The sequence below is a fragment of the Nilaparvata lugens genome, chromosome 4 (assembly GCF_014356525.2).
Source record: "Nilaparvata lugens isolate BPH chromosome 4, ASM1435652v1, whole genome shotgun sequence".
Classification (NCBI taxonomy): Eukaryota; Metazoa; Arthropoda; class Insecta; order Hemiptera; family Delphacidae; genus Nilaparvata; species Nilaparvata lugens.
Genome location: NC_052507.1, coordinates 74540817 through 74562717, shown reverse-complemented (window position 1 = coordinate 74562717; position 21901 = coordinate 74540817). Strand labels below are relative to the sequence as shown.

Below are 21901 nucleotides of genomic sequence, written 5' to 3'. Positions count from 1 at the left end.
TTGCCTTTCTTCCCCAGGATGGTGGTTGTTGGTTGTTGGTGTTGATGAGTCACTCTTCCACTTGACGGTCTCGATGATGGTTCATATCAGTTGCGACCCCGACTTTCGAATTTTCCGCGATCACTTGTGATTGATAATTGATCAATATAAACTGGCGGTTGAATGAACAGCACAATTTTCACGAAAAACTCTTCAGGGTCCCTGTTCGGGCGCCAAACACGTTCACGTTCATTAAAACTCAGTTTTTAAAAAGAAATTTTATTTGCAAAAATACATGTTAACACATCAGGTGTATGAAGTAGAGGCAAGAACTGATAATCAGAAGGAGGGTCATATAGAAGTTGTACTGAAACAGTTCGTTCAAGGTAAGTTGTCAACAAGTCATAAATACGTCATATTTTAATCCTATGACAATGATTGTACAGTTAATAAAATATTTATTCTATCACTAAATGTTACCATAGAGAAAATATAGGATAAGAAGATATCCCATGAAATTGGGCGATTATGTTCCAAATTCCACTTTGGTGAAGCTATGTAACGCTGGCAGTCTCTCATACTGTGCAATTCATACACTCTCACTCCAAAACATAGTAATAATATAGGCTACAGGAGTCAACAGAAATTGGCTTGAGTTTACAAAAATCGGCTTGAAATTTGGAACATAATCGACTTATACCATGGGATATCTACTTACGCTATATTTTCTCCATGATATTACGTACATAATTTATCACTTCCTGGGGTGCTCCAAGCCTTATAAAATATGTTATTCATAGAATAGAATAGAATATTTTATTTGTGTTTGTCCCCTGAAACATACAAAGAGGTTGGTATACAATAAATATAGTAATTACAGAGTCAATACGGATTGTGAACTTGAAAACAAAAGTATATCACAGCCAATTTAAATTGAAAAATAACATGCTAAACAATCCAGAAAGTTTGTTCAGTTTAAATGCTTATAATCTTCTCTTGATAATTTGAATCACTCTAAATCATTCACAAATTGTCCATATTTCAAATAACTGGAGAAGTACGAGAAATTTTATCTAATTTAGTGGCCGAGTCAATACACAACATATTTTTGTAGTTTTCCTCATTCCCCTGACCCTCTAGAAGATATTCGGCCAAGAACGTCCTTCTCGATGTTCAAAAGTAGCGCATCCGAAAAGAGCGTGAAAGATAATTATTATCAGCTAGTTGGTTACACATCGTGCATATCTCCTCACTTGAGAAAGTCGCTATGCATCCTTTATGGTAGATTGTAGAGCTACGTTCATGTGCCACTTCGTAAAATAGGTTATTCATTACTCAATGATTATTTTATCCCAAACACTTCAAACTTCCCAAAATGAGTGTAGATTCTGTGGACCCAAATGAGATGTTGGTATTTAAAATTTCAAGTGTATAGTTGATAGTTTTTGTACATGGTGGGTTTAGGTGTTTTATGGTGGTTTCTCAATTATTGTTATTCTTTAATTGTTTTTAGGACTGGGCAACAAAGGTGAAGTCGTATCTGTAAAAAGGAGTGTGGCTTACAATGATCTGTTAATGCCAGGCATTGCAATGTACGCAACAGAAGACGAAAAACAAAAAGCAGTTTTGTACAGGGAAACTAGAAAAACTGACGAAGAAGACTACAGCAGTGTATTTGTTACGAGGGTAGGCAACTCTAAACAGCCTTTCTATCATTCTTATCGAACAGTATCTATTGTAATCTTCGTAAATACGTAGTATTAATAAAAACAATATGAAACTTGTAGTAGGCTGCCCTTTTATTAAAACATTTTGAAAACTTCAAAACATTTTAACGACTAGTTTCGACCTAATTTGGCCATTTTCAAGTTAAAATGTTCAACTTATTTTACCTTGAAAATGACCAAAGTAGGTCGAAACTAGTCGTCAAAAATTTTTAAATAAGATGAACATTTTAACTCGAAAATTGCCAAATTAGGTCGAAACTAGTCGTTAAAATTGTTTAATATAATTATACTGCAAGTTATATATTGTTTTTATTAATATGTAGTATTGTATTGTATTCTGCTACTGTAATCTATTGTACATCGAATCTTAGTTCAAAACTATGAGCTTACATTGTTCATAATACTATTATTGCTTGGTACTTCTTTATAATCATTTTTTTATTTCTAAAAATCCGGCCATTTTCAAACGGAGATGTTCTTGTTTTATCAGGAAAATATAAAGGTGCGTACAGATTTACGCGCCGCGAACATGAGCAATTCACTTTTAATCAGCTGATGCCAAGCTTTTTATATCTGTATCTTACCGTTTCTGTAAAATTACAGATATAGTCAGCTGATTAAAAGTGAATTGCTCATGTTCGCGGTGCGTATATCTGTACGCACCTTTAGAAGGTGTATTCATATTGTATTCTGTGTTAGAGAATCAGATCTGTGTTCACCAAAATCAGTTCAATGCATGTTGAAGACGTACCACTCTCATCTAATGAATGTTGAAGAAAGCAGTTAGTTGTTACTGGGATGTTGTCTAGAAATATAGCGAATTTATTGAAAAAATAAATTAATAGTTTTTATAGAATAATTAGGCTACAACTCACCAACAGGCAACAGTATCTCAAGTCAATTCACACACAACAGTGACATTGTTGGAGTGGCCGTAGTCGAGTGGATTAGATGCTGGCTTTGTAATCCGAAGGCCCGGGTTCGAATCCCAGCCCGGGCAAGATATTTTTCTTGGGCCACTCCCGTGTTTCGGATGGACACGTTAAGCCGTCGGTCCCGGCTGCCTAAAAAGCAGTCGATAGGTCATGTCAGAGGCCCTGAAATTGATCAGTTGCGACCTGAAAACTCTGACACCAGACCTGAGCCAGCCAGGTCACACGATATTAGTGACATTGTACAGTGAAAATATAATTCCTATAAGTTCTAATTTGACTATTCCCATTAAGTCCGACCGAGCGAGTATAAATACTACCATTAGAACTTATGGGAATTATATTCTCACTGTCACTGTTGTGTGGGAAACTAGCTCAAGAGTGAAATCGTTTGTGAGTCCAAGAACCTCTCTTCTCTTAAGGCTGTGCAAAGGCTAAAAATAAACTTTTTACTCGTGATATTTTTCAAAGTTTTTTAATTTGTATATCATCAAGCTATCAAAATGAAAAAGTTTTCTCAGGTGAACATTTTTTTCTGATCATCACTTTTTGAGATTTAAGCGCCTCAAGTTTAAATGTTTGGGACAGAACTTTTTTTCTGATCATTACTTTTTGAGATATGAGCGCCTCAAGTTTAAATTTTTGGGACAGAACTTTTTTTCTGATCATTACTTTTTGAGATATGAGCGCCTCAAGTTTAAATTTTTGGGACAGAACATTTCAAATTCGGTAAAAGATAAATCCATGAGATTTAGAGGATAGATTCTTCATGGTAATTTTGATCTAGTAAAACAAAAAGTTTCTGAAAATATCAATTTTAAAGATAGTTATTCAATTTACTAAAAATAACCCAAAATAACTTTCAGTTGAGTTATTTTTGGTAAATTGAATAACTTTTCCAAAAATTGATATTTTCAGAAAATTTTTGTTTTACTAGATCAACAATACCATGAAGAATCCATCCTCTAAATCTCATCGATTTATAATCGTACCGAATTTGAAATGTTCTGTCCCAAAAATTCAAACTTTAGTCACTCAAATCTCAAAAATTTATGATCGGAAAAAAAATGTTTTCTTGAGAAAACTTTTTCATTTTGATAGCTTGATGATATAAAAATCGAAAAACTTAGAAAAATATCACGAATAGAAAGTTTATTTTTAGCCTTTGCACAGCCTTAACGGATAATTGTTGAGATTACCTAAACTAGAAACATTTTGATCTAGTGGATAATATGTGGCTTATGCCATATAATTCTTGATTATTTAATTTTCCTACTAGCCTGTGTACGTTATTGAACTGGTCACAAATAGTGATCATTGCCGATTGTTGCTTGAATTTCTCCATTTAAAACTAGAACTTTTTATTATACAGGGTGTTTCACGAAAGGTGTAACAACCGAAGACAATACAACAAATTTAATATACTTTATCGACCTTAGTTTTCAAGAACTATCGATTTTCAGATATCTTTGAAAAACGTCAATATCTAGATAACTCCCAGTCAAAATCTAATTCTAAGGATATGGTTGGATAGAGGAAGAAATTTCCGTAAGATTGATATAATTTGTTCCTTTGTTTGACGTTTTTAAACTTTTTATGAGCGTTCAACCATCATCATCATCATCATCATCATCATCATTATTGTACTACAGCCCATGTACAGCTTTAGCCTTCACAACCACATCCTTCCACCCCTCTCGACATTCTGCTGTTCTTCTCCATCTTCTTACACACAGTCTTCGCAAATCCTCCCCCACATCGTCAACCCTCCTTGTAGTCTTCTTCCTCCGGGTTTGCCTTTCAGCACCATTTTTGGTACCCTCCCTTCCGGCATTCTGCACATATGACCAGCCCATCTCAGCCTCATACTTTTCACAACAGATAAAATACTGGTCTCCTCGAACAATCTTCCTAGTTCCTCGTTTGTTCTTATCCTCCATATTTCATTTTCCTTGATTGCTCCAAAAATTCTTCTTAAAATCTTTCTTTCCCATCTCTGAAGCAGACCTTCTTATCTTGTAGTCAATGTCCAAGCTTCGGCCCCATATGTCACTATTGGTCTTAAAACTGTTGTGTAAATTTTTATTTTGCCTTTTTTGACACATTCTTGGACTTGAGGATATTCTGCAGGGCGAAATACACCCTATTTCAGGACATTATCCTAGCATCCACTTCTTCAGCCACATTATTTTCTTCTGTTATTAGGGTGCCTAAATACTTGAATGATTTTACTTTCTCAAAGGTTCTACCTGATAACTGTATCTGTGTTCCATCATTCACTGGCCTCCTGGACATATGAGCGTTCAAACTGTTTGAAATTTGGCTTTAACTCGACGAATGCAACATTTTCAACATTGAACGCTCATAAAAACTTCAAAACGTTAAACAAAGGAACAAATTGTATGATTTTTATTGAAAATTACTTCCTCTCTCTAACCATATCTTAGAATTAGATTTTGACTGATATTTTTTAAAATATCGAAAACTAAGGTCGATATAAGAAAATTTTACTGGACTTTTTCTGGTGCAATTTTCATATATTGTCTACGACTTTTACGACTGTGGGACATTTTGTAAAATGTATAATAGATCTCAATAGTTTTAAATTAAGAAAAGCAAACAACAACGGCTGTAACGCCATCCGTGGGACACTCTGTACCCTGTATGTATAATAGTGATTATTGCCGTTTACTGCTTCAATTCATTAATCTAAATAAACTACTCATCATTTTATGTGTTTTTAAATGTTTCAAATATCTAATTTCAGACTGTGGCAATTCTTTCGAAAGCAGTATATGGAATTACCATGAATTTGGAGAACAAGTGGGTTTTGGAGCCATGGCACGTAAGGTCAGCTCTTCGAAGATGTGGAACTCATATACTCGACGAATCGTGTATCGAAATGCCGAAGACTAAAATTGAAGGACCTGATATGAATCTGGAAGGGAAAGAGTTTTTTGTCACCATCACAGTAAGACTTTTGTTTCAAATATTTTACTTTTTCTCATTAATTCCAGTTCCTAACAAGATAAATGTACGGTTATGTAGGTGATGGATCTATGCTGTGCTAAAATAGACTAAAAGAGGAATTTTTCATTTTTTCAATAAATTCTGTTATGATTTTGAACCGCCTTGACGAGCTGAGAAGAATGAGCTGTAGTACGAGGAGATCTGATCATTCTGTCAAAAGTATAAGTGTTTAAAGTTTTGATCCTTGACGTATCCTTATGACGTAATTTCACTCCACATCACAATTTTCGTTCCAAAAATATTTTGACTTGAAATTTAGAATTTGGAACGATTAAATAAACAATACAATAATTGAATACCACAACTGAAAAACCTTATTAAATATTGAATAAACTGAGAAATGTGTACCGTACAAACATGTATCCACAGAACCACAGATAATCAAGGCTTAAACTGGCCAAACTCAAAAAGTGGTTCTTCATCCCATTAAGAAAGAAACCTTCTTATTAAAAAAAATATACATAGTGAGTCATATGTATGGGAACCCTTCAATAAGTTGAAGACTGTTGTAGATATAATAATAATAATAATAATAATAATAATTTTATTAATGGACACAACAGGATAAACCCATTTTCCTCCTTCACACAATACAATATTTCCAACACATTATACAATTTGGAATACAAGAAGATAAAAAAAGAAGAAATATACAATTAATGTGAAAGAATACAAATAATCATTGAAGTAATCGTAAACAATAATAATTGATTATAAGAATAATTATTAAACAAAATAGAATCAAGTAATAATAAAAAGAGAAAAAAAAGAAGAAAGAATGAAGAGAGAAAGGATGTCTGTGTAAAACCAAGAATGAATAATCAAATTAATAATAATAGAAATTTTATAAAATTAGTACACCAATCACAAAAAGACAGATTACATGCTACCCAACCAAGTTATATGAGATCTTACGGAATTTGGAGGGGGAGAACCAGAAGACGTCCAAGTGCTCCGAACAATGATTAAAGATTCTCTGAGCTCTATTTAGAGGAGAGTTATAATGACTTACGGTTCTAGAGCGCGCTATATGAAATGAAAAACCAGAACGGCGAGCAATGGTATTGACATGTATATTAATTTTTGATAGCAAATGGGATGAATCAATTTTATTATTTAGTAAATTATAAAGGAAAATAAGTGATTTGACATCGCGTCTTACCCTCAATGAAGTGAAATCGAACTCATCTCTAAGTGAATTGGAAGGATAATCAAAAGGACAAAAGATATTATGTTTTCTGTAATAAATGCATCTCAAAAATTTGTTCTGTAAACGTTCCAGTAGGTAAATCTGTTCATTATAATATGGATTCCAAATTTCACATGCATATTCTAACAGGCTTCTCACAATTGACTTATATAGAAGTATCAAAGGCTCTACATCACTGAAGGGCGAGCAAGTCCTCAAGATGAATCCCATCTGCTGATTGGCTCTATTAACTGTGTACTCAACATGTGAGTTGAAAGAGAGGTCATAGCTAAATACCACCCCCAGGTCCTTGAGCAATTCCACCCTTTCCAAAGGGATACAACTTATAGAATATATATTATTATGAGGAGCGGATTGCCGGGTGAGACTCATGAATTTGCATTTATCTACATTAATTTTTAACCCATTTGAATCACACCATCTGGACATATGATAATACTGTCATATAATACTGTCACTATCAGGATAAGTTATTGGTCAAATACTCTACCTCTTGACATACAACTGAATTTCAACCCCTTATAAGGGGGTGACTCAGGGGTTGTAACTGGAATATTTCAAATAATGTAAACACCCATTGTGTGGTACATCATTTTAAAGGCATTTTCAAAACGAGAAAGATGACATCAATAAAAATGTTCTATGATACTTTTATAGTAGCCTAATACTGGGATTTCAGACCGGTTTTTTTGCGCAATTACCGAGAAATAAGGAAAAATTTTTGCGCAAATCCCCCTCACCCTCCCCCTTCCCCCTCCCCCTCTAGAGTTTGCGCATGCGCAAACTCCCCTCTCCTCCCCCTCTCCCTCTCCTTCTCCCTCTCCTTCTCCCTCTCCTTCTCCCTCTCCTTCTCCCTCTCCCTCTCCCTCTCCTCTCCCTCTCCCTCTCCCTCTCCCTCTCCCTCTCCCTCTCCTTCTCCTTCTCCCTCTCCCTCTCCCTCTCCCTCACCTCTCTCCTTATTTCTTATCTCCCCTCTCCCAGTGAGGATGAGGGGTAGGAAGAGAGAGAGTGATCTTTCCCTCTCTCTCAGTGAGGGAAAAAATAATTTCCCTTTTTCGAGGGAAAAAGGGAAAAAATAATTTCCCTGTTGGAAAAATTAATTTCCCTTTCTACTGTCAGATTAAAGTGAATCCGGTTCGCTTTCCACCCGACAGTTTAGAAGAAGAAGAATTTCCAAATTCTAAAATTCCTCTTCTTCTATGTGTGCTGTACAAACCTGCGGGCGTTGCTTTTCTTGGTCAAGTGTGCTCTCCGAGAATATCTATTAGTAAATTTAGTACGAACAAGCATTCCAAAAATATTATAGATATTCTCAGACCTATATCACTTGGTGTGCTCAAATCAACATCATCAATATTTGCATTCACTGTGCAGTTCTCTTAGGAAAATTCGATTTCCACTGACATTAAGTTCCCACGAGCGTGAAAGAAAACTTTTAAGTTTATGCTTGTTTAAGACTAGAGAATACTCATTGGGCAAGTTGATAACCTCTTTAAAGTCTCCTTCACTATCAATATCAATTATGTGTATGCAAATTTCACCACTATCAGGAAATGTGACATTGGTTACAGTAAACCAATCGTAAGCCAAATGGTCAAAACCCCAATTTGCTTGCGGGTCTGCATCAATTGAAAATTCATTAAAGCTTGCGCAATCGAAATAAGCACTCATTTTATCGTCTTATCAGTTCGAACGTTTCAAAGCAAATGACACCTTCTGTTGCTGCAATTCAATGCGTGCTATACTTTCCTTATCTAATGTGATGTTACGTAGTGAAATCCATCGCTCATGCCAAGGTTATAGAGAGAGAGAAATGGTGATGCGCTCCTATGTGTTTCTCTCTCACACAAGTAGCAGACTGGTATGCACCCAATTCGGGCCTCCTCGCGCATTGCTGCTTTTCCTCTGCTGCAAAAGCCATGTGTGTTGAGTTTGCTCTCCTTTACTTCGTCATCCGTATACGAGCATATGCCTCTTTCCGCTTAGCGGAGCACAGCATTTTACGAATGAGGAGTAAAGAGAGAATAGAGAATTCATTCCGTTCTCCACTATGATCGACCGTTCGCTACTACTAGCAGTTGAATTGGATGCTACGAAGTCTGCTTTCCCTCGCCAGCTCTGCTTTCCCTCGCCAGCTATGCTTACAATTAAATTGTTACTGCTCGTTATAGATTTTCTTTTGGGGCTAATACAAACCCAGCATATTGACCAAGACCCATTTTCGATGTAATCAAATCTCCCACCTGTTCCTCAGTCAAATTATGTTGTTTAGCCTCTATCCAATTCATATTAAAACTAACTTTTGCGTAATTCCTTACAATATCGTAGGCCATTTTGTGAATGAATAATTTTAATAATCTATAAAAGCGGGTGAACATTGCAGTCTCATCACAGTATCTTTTTCAGAATTTGTAATCAAGGTTGTTAGTTCATCATTAACCTTTTTAACAGCAAGATCCAATTCATCTTTCTTAATAAAATCTTTTAAATCAGTTTTTTGTGCATATTGCTCATTAATTTGTTTAATCAGAGCATTAACAGCATCCTTTGTAACGAATTGTTTAATCCCATCAAAAATAGTAGCTTTTATTGCGTCTGCCATTCCAGATAATCTTTTTTCAAATTCTTCCTTAGTTATATTTTTACTAGTCAATTTCTCCAAAACAGTATCTAAATATTTATTATCAATTACTGATGGTTGTGTTTCATTTACTTTAGTAAAAATTTCTGTACTAAGCTGTTTCAGTTTAGTGTTAAGATAGTTTCTGTCCAAGATCTCTAAATTTTTAATTTTATCAGAAATGGCTTTCAATTTTTCGTCTAAATAAGATTTATCAACCTTATTTTTGTCAATACTAACCAACTGGGTTGAAAAGGTATCTGATAAATTTTTCACTTCTCCTAATGCACTCTGTAGAGTTTGTGTTCTCTCTATGATAACTTTATCAATATTTAGAGAAATATAGTAGAGAAAAGGTCGCTATAGCGTCAACATCTAGTAAAAGCAATAGGGCGTTATCAGCTAAAAGTGCGAGAACTTTGGAAAGATTAGGTTTTATAGTTGATTGGCGACATGTCAGGAGGGGCCGCAATTAGTGATATTCTGGACGTACAGACAGAGCTTCAGTTTTATAATGACATAACCAAATTCCAGTTTCATACACATACAGTTTATTCGGGACAAGAAATAAAAAACTCTGATGAAGCTCGGATAGGAATAAATTCATTGGATGTGTACACTTTACCTTGCAAATCATTTATATTAATTGAGGGAACGGTGAGCTGTACAAAACCGGCAGCGCCTGCGATTACAGTAGCAGGGGAGGCAACTCAACCGGCTGGTGCGCCCATTGCGGCAGACTATAAATTAAGCAGTAACATAGTGGGAACTTTTTGATGAAATACAATACGAATTAGCAGGTCAACAAATTTCCAAATCAAGATTAATTGGTTTAACTTCTACAATTAAAGCTATTCTTGTGAAGAACGCATCTGATAAAAACACATATCATTTAGCTGGTTTTGACAGAGCAGGATATGAGCTAACAGATGCTAATTCAGAATTTGGTGTAAAAAAAAGGGGTGGGATTGAAGCTCTTCCAACTATGGTTACCCATGTACTAGGAAGGCTTTCAATCCTTGAGAGGGAAAATAAAGGATTAGGAAAAAAGGTGAGGCGGGATGATAGGATAGTTAATTTAATAAAGAAAAATAAATAAAAAGGTCCACACTAGATTGGTAAGTGAGCACACAAAAACACTAAGTTCCTCTTTTACTTTGTTTAATTTACAGGTAGAAAAAATAGTTCGTTTTAATCCAAATACTAATATCATGTTTTATTTTTTTTGTCAATTTTGCGCAGCAGATATATTCTTCAGGAATTTTATTTATCAATTTAGTGCTTAAATATATAAGTTGTCTTCTGATGGTTTCAATGTTTGTATTGTACATAAGATACTTATTTGAGGAGGGTCTCAGATTGTACAGGTTATTGATTGTGTTATTTGTGCAAGGAAAATTAGCTTTATGTTTGATTATATATTTCGCTACATTTATTACGTACAACTGCCTAACTGTTAACACATTAAACTCTTTGAAAGTCAAGTCGGTTGGGTAAAGTCTAAGTTTATTTAAAATTGTTTTGATTATTGATTTTTGAATTATGAAAAGCTCTTCTAAGTGAGAATTATAACAGCCCCCCCCCCATACGGATATACCATACTGAATTATGGACTGGACCAGTGCAAAGTAAACCATTTTTAGATGTTTTGAGTTCAGAATTTTTTTTGCTTCGTAGAATTTATAGGATAGATATCTCATTCTACTGCAAATAAATTTTATGTGTATGTCCCACTTCAAATTTTCATCTATTTGGACACCTAGATATTTGGTACTTTTGACTCTTTTTATAGTAGGGCAGGTGCAGTTATTGTTGCAGTTTGAGTGGAGTTTCAGATTTAAACTCTCATCAGGTTTACAAGTTGTATTGAATGCGAAGGTGATGTAATTGGTTTTTTCAATGTTCAGGCTCAGAATATATTTTAAGATGACTAGATTTCCATTTGAAATGTAATTTCCATCCTTCAAATATTAACATAGTTTAATTTCATCATTAATCCATCCATTCCCACTAACAATTTTCATTCTCCTTCCCCTTTACAATCCCAACACATAATCTAAAATTGAATTTCCTGTTCCTCCAACAACAACAAACTTATTTGTTCAGCTGAAGATGTGGTAGGTTTTACCATGAAACCTGGTACTGAATTATAAATTAATTTTCGAATAAATAAAAGTGGTATTGACAATACCAAAGTCTTATTCTTTCAATTATTCCCATTAAGTCCGACCGAGCGAGTATAAATACTACCATTAGAACTTATGGGAACTATATTCTCACTGTCACTATTGTGTGGGAATCTAGCTCAAGAGTGAAATCGTATGTGAGTCCAAGAACCTCTCTTCTCTCAACTGATAATTGTAAAGATTACCTAAACTAGAAACATTTTGATCTAGTGGATAATTTGTGGCTTATGCCATATAATTCTTGATTATTTAATTTTCCTTCTAGCCTGTGTACGTTATTGAACTGGTCACAAATAGTGATCATTGTCAATTATTGTTCTTAAATTTTTCCATTTAAAACCAGAACTTTTTATTATACGGGGTGTTCCACGAAAGGTGTAACAACCGAAGACAATACAAAAAATCTGGTGTGGTACACTCACACAACTTTCCTTGCTCATTGAACTGTAAGCATTATTCTTAAAATCGAGAACAATTTAGGGGAATAACATAATGACGATTTGCGGCAACATATTTGAAACTACGATAAGACTACTCTATAATGCTTAAATATAATTGTTTTCAGAGTACTTTTACCTTTGAGTTGATTTTTTAAAAGTCGTCAAAACAGCTGTTCTACAGATGAAATATCTGGACTATGTGTTTTTTTTATAAACTGCTCTACCAACCTACCTCATGCACGAGAAGGAGGTTACAAAGTCCATTTCTCAATAATGGGGTGGACCCCCATTAGTTTCCCAGGGAAAAGACTCATGCCAGTTGATAGAGCTGATAAATAACTATACAGGGTATGAATTTGAAAAAAATCGGTCAAGTCATTTTCAAGAAAACCGTGAAAAACATGGTTTTTTAGTCACTATCCGCCATTTTTCTCAAGAATATTACGGTGCTCCTGCAATTTTCCCGGAAATGAGACTCATGTCAGTTGATAGGGCTTATAAATAGCTAGCTATCCATGGTATAAATTTGAAAAAAATCGTTAGAACCGTTTTCGAGAAAAATGTGAAAAATATGGTTTTTTAGTAATCATCCGCCATTTTTTCCGCCATCTTGAATTGAATTTTATTGAATTTCTTATTGTCGGATCCTCATGGTATAAGGACCTTAAAAAGTCTATCGGTTAATTAGAAATAGAGTTATCGTGTTCACAGACATACTCACACACACACAGACCAACACCCGAAAATCATATTTTTGGACTCAGGGGACCTTGAAACGTATAGAAAACTTGAAATTAGGGTACCTTATTTTTTTTGGAAAGCAATACTTTCCTTACCTATGGTAATAGGGCAAGGAAAGTAAAAATTTCATATACTTTATCGACCTTAGTTTTCAAGAACTATCGATTTTTAAATATATTTGAAAAACGTCAATATCTAGAAAACTCTCAGTAAAAATCTAATTTTAAGGATATGGTTGGATAGAGGAATAAATTTCCGTAAGATTGATATAACTTGTTCCTTTGTTTGACGTTTTTGAACTTTTTATGAGCGTTCAAACTGTTTGTTCAACTTTTGTAAGTTTGTTATAACTTACATGGGAATGAAATAAATATGAAAGCTTGTTTGAAATAAAAGTACGCATCTTTATTGGACTCAAAATAGTGTGAATTAAGTTATCATTTTTACATAACCTCTAGACTGTGTATTCCAAATTAAGGTTTAAAGCAGTTTTGGGCGGATGCCTTTTGTTTTTACCTGAATTTTATTTGTATATGATTAAATAAATGAATGAATGAATGAAATGAAATTTGGTTTTAACTCGACGAATGCACTATTTCAACATTGAGCGCTCATAAAAACTTCAAAACGTTGAACAAAGGAACAAATTATATGATTTTTATTGAAAATTACTTCCTCTCTCCAACCATATCTTAAGGTGCGTACAGATTTACGCGCCGCGAACATGAGCAATTCACTTTTAATCAGCTGATGCCAAGCTTTATATATCTGTATCTTACCGTTTCTGAAAAATACAGATATAATCAGCTGATTAAAAGTGAATTGCTCATGTTCGCGGCGCGTATATCTGTACGCACCTTTAGAATTAGATTTTGACTGATATTTTTTTTAAATATCGAAAACTAAGGTCGATATAAGAAAATTTTACTGGACTTTTTCTGGTGCAATTTCCATATATTGTCCACGACTTTTGTGGGACATTTTGTAAAATGTATAATAGATCTCAATAGTTTTAAATGAAGAAAAGTAAGCAACAAACGGCTGTCACACCTTCCGTGGGTCACTCTGTACCGTGTATGTATAATAGTGATTATTGCCGTTTACTGCTTCAATTCATTAATCTAAATAAACTACTCATAATTTTTTGTGTTTTTAAATGTTTCAAATATTCAATTTCAGACTGTGGCAATTCTTTCGAAAGCAGTATATGGAATTACCATGAATTTGGAGAACAAGTGGGTTTTGGAGCCATGGCACGTTAGGTCAGCTCTTCGAAGATGTGGAACTCATATACTCGACGAATCGTGTATCGAAATGCCAAAGACAAAAATTGAAGGACCTGATATGAATCTGGAAGGGAAAGAGTTTTTCGTCACTATCACGGTAAGACTTTTGTTTAAAATATTTTACTTTTTCTCATTAATTCCAGTTCCTAACAACATAAATGTACGGTTATGTAGGTGATGGATCTATGCAAACTTATTGTGTAAGGACATAAAATTTATTCATTAGTATATAATAATAGTATCGAGTGACCTGGCTGGCTGAGGTCTAGTTCCAGAGTTTTCATTAGTACAAAATTATTTATCGTTTAGATGATTTTGGAAGAGCAAAAACAGGCGAACCCTTACCCTTTAAGGCTGTGCAAAGGCTAAAAATAAACTTTCTACTGGGATATTTTTCATAGTTTTCAAATTTGTAAATCATCAAGCTATCAAAATGAAAAAGTTTTCTTAGGAAAACATTTTTTCCCGATCATTACTTTTTGAGATATGAGCGCCTAAAGTTCAAATTTTTGGTACAGAACAATTCGAATTCGGTAAGAGATAAATCCATGAGATTTAGTGGATGAATTCTTCATGGTATTGGTGATATTTCCTGAAAATATCAATTTTTGATAAAGTTATTCAATTTACCAAAAATAACTTTTCTTGAGTTTTTGTCATTTTTAGTAAATTGAATAACTTTCTCAAAAATTTATATTTTCAAAACATTTTTGTTTTATTAAATCAACAATACTCTGAATTTATCCTCTGAATCTCATAGATTCATCTCTTACCGAATTTGAAATGTTCTGTCCCGAAAATTTGAACTTTGGGCGCTCATATCTCAAAAAGTAATGATCGTAAAAAAAATGTTTTGCTGTGAAAACTTTTTTCATTTTGATGGCTTGATGATATACAAATCGAAAAACTTTGAAAAATATCATCTGTAGAAAGTTTATTTTTAGCCTTTGCACAGCCTTAATGTTCCTCTTTCAAATTTGGATTATGAGTTCGAAATAAGATTAAATCACTTTTAATTTTCACTCCACATCACAATTTTCGTTCAAAAAATATGTTTACTTGAAATTTAGAATTTGGAACAATACGATAATTGAATACCACAACTGAAAAACCATATTAAATATGGAATAAACTGAGAAATGTGTACCGTACAAACATGACGTGTCCACAGAACCACAGATAATCAAGGCTTAAACTGACTCAAACTCAAAAAGTGGTTCTTCATCCCATTAAGAAAGAAACCTTATTAAAAAAATATACAGAGTGAGTCATATGTATGGGAACCCTTCAATAAGTTGAAGACTGTTGTAGATATAATACTGTCACTGTCAGGATAAGTTATTGGTCAAATACTCTACCTCTTGACATACAACTGAATTTCAACCCCTTATAAGGGGGATACTTAGGGGTTGTAACTGGAATATTTGAAATGTAAACACCCATTGTGTGGTACATCATTTTAAAGGCCTTTTCAAAACGAGAATGATGCCATCAATAAAAATATTCTATGATACTTTTATCCAAAATGGCGGCTGATTGAAGTTTTCATTTTTTAAGAATTAATTTATAAAGTTCAATCACATAATGGGTGTTTACATTCAAAATATTTGGGTTACAAGCCCTTATATCTTGAAAAACTAAAACTTCAATCAGCCGCCATTTTGGATACAAGTATCATAGAACATTTTTATTGATGTTATCTTTCTTGTTCTGAAAAGGCATTTAAAATGATGTACCACACAATGGGTGTTTACATTTAAAATATTCGAGTTACAACCCCTAAGTCACCCCCTTATGAGGGGTGGAAATTCAGTTGTATGTCAAAAGGTAGAGTATTTGACCAATAACTTATTCTCAAAGTTACAGTATTATATCTACAACAGTCTCAAATTTATTGAAGGGTTCCCATTGTTTATTGTTTTTGAAGGGACGGATTAAAGGATCCAATTGTCAAAGAACCCCACACGTCAACCGAAGCTTATTGTGTTCCCAAGTAGTATGTTAGTTAGGCAAACCAATACCTATGTCCTTTACAAGAACCAGGAGTTTTTCCCTATACTAACATTCCATTCATCACCTGGTTGCAATCCTTGTCGCAATCCAGTGTGATATGCTTGGCAGTCTCTTCAGACTGATTAGTCCTCGTGATCTACGTGAGTTCCACTCCTGGCCTTCTTTGTAGGCCTTTCCGCTGAGGAAGGGGCGGCCAGGTTGCCTCTAGGGCGCCCGGCCATCCTTCCTTGACTCAGCCTCTTGACCCACATTTGTGCCTGGTTTTTCACCCATCACTGGTCTCTTGAGTTTTTTCTTTTTGCCCCTCCAAAACTTCGCAGGGTCAAAAGCCTCACCTCTCCCAAGAAGGTTTGCCTAAATGGCCGCCCTTCTTTGAGCAGTGGTGAGTCTTGGCCACTCCACCCACAAACTCGTTCCACTCCTGGCCTTCTTTGTAGAATAGAATAGAATGACTGCCTTTATTTTATACCTGGGAGGGCGAATTTAGGGCGCAGTCGGCCCTCTCTTACACTTAACCCTCAAATTACATTGAACCCTTCGTAGGTTCTTCCGCTGAGGAAGGGGATGCCAAACTGCCTTTAGGGCGCCCGGCCACCCTCGACTCAGCCTCTTGACCCACATTTGAGTCTGGAGCTTCACCCATCTCTGGTCCCTTGGGTTTTTCTTTTTGTCCCTCCGAAACTGCCCTGATGGGGCAGATCCTGTGGGTTTGAAGGCAAGGCAACTTCTGGAGTTGCCTTGAGGTCCATTTTAGTCGCCTCCTACGACAAGCATGGATACTGTGGGTGAATTCTGGTTTTCAACACATTCTTGAGTACGATGTTCGACTCAAAGCTCCCCCAACCCACAGGGGGCAAGGGTTCCCTTACATATGACTCACTCTGTATAATTTGAATTAAGGAATCTAGAATTTGTATTCCAGACTAGCTTTCTTATTTTGAATCATGAGGAATACTTTCAAAATAATATTATATAACTTCTGGCTATTTTTCGTACTCAGATTATTGTTATGTTTAATGATTTTTCAGATTAATAATAAGGAAAAGGTAAAAACCAGACTTAGAATACACCACTGGAGTACGGATATTTGTGACAGACTTCCACAGCAGCCTTATCACTGGACAAAACGAGCTGAAGCACTTTTTCCTGAACAAAAAGAAGAACTTGATGCTTTACCTCTTCCTCTACCTCCAAAAAAAGAAGAAGAAGAATGCTAGTTGTGTATGAGTTTTGTAGTTAGCCTGTTGCATTTGAAATTAAATTATTTGTATACCATCATTCGTCAGTTTATTTTTTATTTTAATATTAGTCAATTTTATAAGTTGGGAGAAATCCTCACAGTTAAGAAATCTAATATCGGGTACCTAGCTTCGCTCGGGGTACAAAAGCATAAAAAATTTATTACGAAAGAAGAAATTATAATAACATTCATACAGAAATGTTCTATTTACAGTAAATTGAGATTAATTCCCAGAGGAATGAAAAATTTCCCTCACAAAGGCTCAGTTGCACAAAAGCCGGTTAAATTTTAATCCTGATTAACTCCACGTGAACCAAATCAGAGAAGACCATTTCAAAAAGATGGATCTACTGTAAAATTAATCAGGATTGAAAATAACCCGGCTTTTTTGCAACCGGCACTAAGTACCTGTTTGAATGATTACAAAAGTTCAGCAGCTGAGTCATAATTTTGACACAGTCCCACACACATGAACTCGCTCACTCACTTCCATCACCAGCAGACGACGAAATAATTACTATCAGCTGTTTTTCCAAGGATGAATAATAATTATCCTTTTAATGTCATTCAGCTAGTTTTCCCAGGGATGAGACCTAGCGCAATCGAATATTTATATTATAAACCTACTATGTTCTGAATTTCGTGAGAATCATTAGAGCCGTTTTCGAGATCCGGTGAAATACAAACATATAAACATCCAAACATATAAACAGAAGCTGCTCGTTTAATAGTATAGGATACTCTATTCTATAGTTAGAGTAATTACTCTTTAGTTAGAGTACTTTTATATATTATCTACTATAGTCATAATAGTCTCAAACTTAAATTTTAAAACTCTTGTGTGAAAAATCTTACTTGATAAGTGTTTCAAAATTTAAGTTTGAAATTATTAGTGAAAAAGAATAGATATGCAACACAATTACAGCCTACTTACTTTTTTCTATCTTTGAAAAATGTGAGTTGCATTTATTAGGAGAATTCCTTTGTAAATGAAATATGTGTGGGCATATTTGGATTAAGAACTCATTAAGCGCTTACACTCAAGTGGCGTATGGCATGGACGTGGTGTAGATTTTTGTCACTTCCACGCCACTCGTATACAAACCTAATTATATGGTCCAATACGAACAGAAGAGACTTGAAGTAAGTAAGAAGTAGAGACATGGCGCCACGTCTCTTATGTTTGAATTTGACAATATTTCCTATATTAAGGTGCGTACAGATAGATATACGTGCCTTCAACACGCTTCGCCTTCGCTCCGCAATCGCACCGATCATGAACGTTACGGGAGATGTTAGCTCTTCTCGCGTTCCACTCTTGCTCCCCGGTCGATCATCAATCGATCTTCTTGAGTGACGTTCGATTGCGGAGCAGAGCGAAAGTCTATACGCACCTTAAGAGTGGAAAACGTCTTGTGTCATTCCCGACTTCTGTATGAATAGAGCCTTAAAATTCACAACATGCAAAGAAAAACAAGTATTTTATAAATAGAAATTCGTTTCAATTATTTAAATAGTGAGGAATACCTTATTTCAACCGTGTTTAGATTAATAAGTCTCCTGGGCTAGAGAATCGTTCATGAACTATTGTTCTGATTTTGAAATACGCAACTAGTTAGCCTGTATCTATGAATTGTTAGAAAAGTTATAATTATTCACATAGATATAACTACAAGTTGCGCATTCATCAGAACAAGTTAGTTGTGAATAGAGGTGGATGATAAGTAATTACTTTTTTTTCTTTTGCACTTTCAATGAAAGAGGCATATGGTGAGAAGAAAGCCAAATATTTATCCAAGTAACCAGCAGTATCACCATTACAACATTAGACAGAGGAATAATACTCATTTGATAGCGGTCCAATCCAGACTGGCCCAATGTGGGCCTAAACCCTGAATACTATATCTCTGTTCAAAAATATACAATTATTGTTTGCCAAATGAATTGAAAAAACCAAACAACTTAAGTCATTTCAAAAATAAACGTATAGGCTTCCTGATCAAGAGACCGTACAACAGCGTTCAAGAATATCTGAAAGGAAGAAGTTCATCACACTGGAGACCAGAAGCAAATTAAAATTACAGTTTGCAACCATTGACGACCACGGCGCTGGTGCGCGAACAGTGGGAGAATTTCAAGTATAAAGTAATGCTAACTTTTTTATAACTTGTCCTCAAAAACAATGAATGGTAAGTCAACTACTTGAGCTGTACCTACTCGTAAAAGTATTTGTTTTGAAAATTTGAAGTTGATTTTGATGAAGGGTCATTTAGTACCGTAATCGTTGAAAAAAACGGACGACTCGAGGCTCAATATAAGTTCAGTCATCTGTAAGAAGTGAGAACTCACTATTCTCCTTCTTCTTCGGCTGTGACTTATCCCATTTAAATGGGATCGGCATTCCTTTCTCTTAGTCTGCCTCTCCAAAAAGCCCTATCCAATGCCTCCTCTCTCCTCCAACCACTCTCCCGCAAGTCAGCCGCTATTCTATCTCCCCACCTCATCCTAGGTCTACCTCGTCCTCTCCTACCATCCAAAACCAAATCCTACACTCTTCGTCCAACATAATCCTCCTCCCGTCGCTGCACATGCCCAAACTACCTCATCCTTGTCTCCTGCATTTTCTTTCCCAGTGGTCCAACTTTTACAGTGCCTCTGATCAATTCATTTCTTATTTTATCTCTTCTTGTAACCCCACACATCCATCTAAACATTCTCATCTCAGTAAGAACTCAATCTCATTCTCATCTCAAAGTGAGAGCTCACTATGCTCGTTCAATAAAAACATAGAAAAAAATCTGTAATGGTCAATACTTTTGAGCATGGAGGAGAAAACATGACAAAGAAATTAGGAAATAAAAAAGTAAAATTATTTCATAGAATAGGTAATAATACAGTAGGCCTAGATACTTAATGCAGCAGACAGACGGATGAAATATGAAAAATCGTCCAGAGTGCTGTACCTCCTCCGTAAGCTGAGATATGTGGTGGATCAGAGTAGCCTTGTCATGACCTATCATTCGCTGTTTCACAGCCATATCATCTATGATCTGCTCCTGAGGGGTCATGCACCAGCTGTCCACGATGTGCTGCTACTGCAAAAGGAGGCTCTGAGCCTAAAAATATCTAGCGATATTTCCCAGCCTTTGGGATCACTGCAGGCCACTATTTAGGGATCTTGGGATACTCACGTACGGTGTACAGCCAATATATGGTTGTGCTCGCTGATGTATATCAATAGGAATCTGAAGCAGTTACAAAAAAGGAGTGATAAAGACAGCCACAATATGCTAGGAAAAATAATACACGATTGTAAAAAAACATATGATCACTTTACAGCATAGTATACTGTAATGAAATCACATGTTTTGCTTTGTTCTGTAATGAACTGTTTACCGGCTTGACTCAAATTACCATTTTCTTTAATTTTTTTGTACGCCAGCATTTCTAAATTGTATTCTAATGATGATTAATGATTAGATTAATTACTAATAGGTTATTTCTCTTTCAATAATACGATAGTGGTGAATGATTTAGTATCTTGATGATATATTGAAGATCTGAGGATTTAGTGATGTGATAAAATTGATAAGTGATAATAAAGTATCGTCATGATTGGTGATTGTAAGTAGACATGCCACTAGACTGGAGGTGCCCGGAGCTGACTGGCGGGGAACTATACAATATATAGATAATACATACAATATATAGCTTTCCTTCCCAGGCAATAAGATTTTTTAACAGCCTTCCTTGAAAAATTCAGGAAACATGGGACTCTTGGTTCTATACCACAGCAAAACATAAACTCCTGGAAAAGCCACTCTACTCACTGCAGGATTTTTACGAGGAACCACTTTTTGGGAGTAAGTTACCTCCACAGCGTGAATGACCATGTAGAGATTACAGTATTTACTGTGATCAGAGAATTCTGACACTGCCTATCTGAAAACCCCAGTCCTTGGCAACGACCTCAAGTATCAAGTAAGTAAGTATATCCCTTCCCAGGCTTTCGAATCAATGTTGAAACGCACCCAGACGTCCTGTATCTGTTTGTATACGGTACTTATTACTTATTTACTTATGGAAGTAAACGCCTACCGGTATAATGTCTGCATGGAAAAGTTTAATATTTTCCTGGGTCTGATGCTGCTGTGTGCTGGATTCTTTAAGTTTTATGCTCCGCTATACGGTAACTTTTTTGCTGAGGGTGATGCCCACATGAACTCTAGGCATGTGCGTGGGTAATTAAGCGAATGCTGATGAGAGATGAATAGACCTACAGTTTTAGGTGGGTTCCGAACCACCGGGGAGCGATTTTACAACTCATATGAATCATATTCAGAGGAGTTAGTTCAACTTGAGTAGGTATTGATTTCAACATTTTATTGCAAATTATTGAAGTGAACTCATTCGAGCCAAAATTGAATTCAAGAAAATTACATTTTGTAATAAAACATAAACTTTGAAAACTAAAAAAAAAAACGAATAAGGTACGGT

At 35.3% G+C, this 21901-nt stretch overlaps 1 protein-coding gene across 2 annotated transcripts; it reads left to right on the top strand.

Annotated features, from left to right (window-relative positions):
• Positions 1-196: 196 nt before the first annotated feature.
• Positions 197-17442, top strand: LOC111054787 (39S ribosomal protein L9, mitochondrial). Of its 2 annotated transcripts, none has more exons than XM_039426427.1 (4): positions 197-365; positions 1493-1665; positions 5406-5609; positions 17193-17442. In XM_039426427.1, the coding sequence occupies exons 1-4, from the start codon at positions 275-277 to the stop codon at positions 17379-17381; spliced, it is 657 nt and encodes a 218-aa protein (XP_039282361.1). In that variant the 5' UTR covers positions 197-274; the 3' UTR covers positions 17382-17442. The 2 variants fall into 2 exon arrangements, with proteins under 2 accessions (XP_039282361.1, XP_039282362.1); XM_039426428.1 differs by lacking the exon at positions 5406-5609 and adding an exon at positions 14045-14248 and having other exon boundaries at positions 202-365.
• The last annotated feature ends 4459 nt before the right edge of the window (positions 17443-21901 follow it).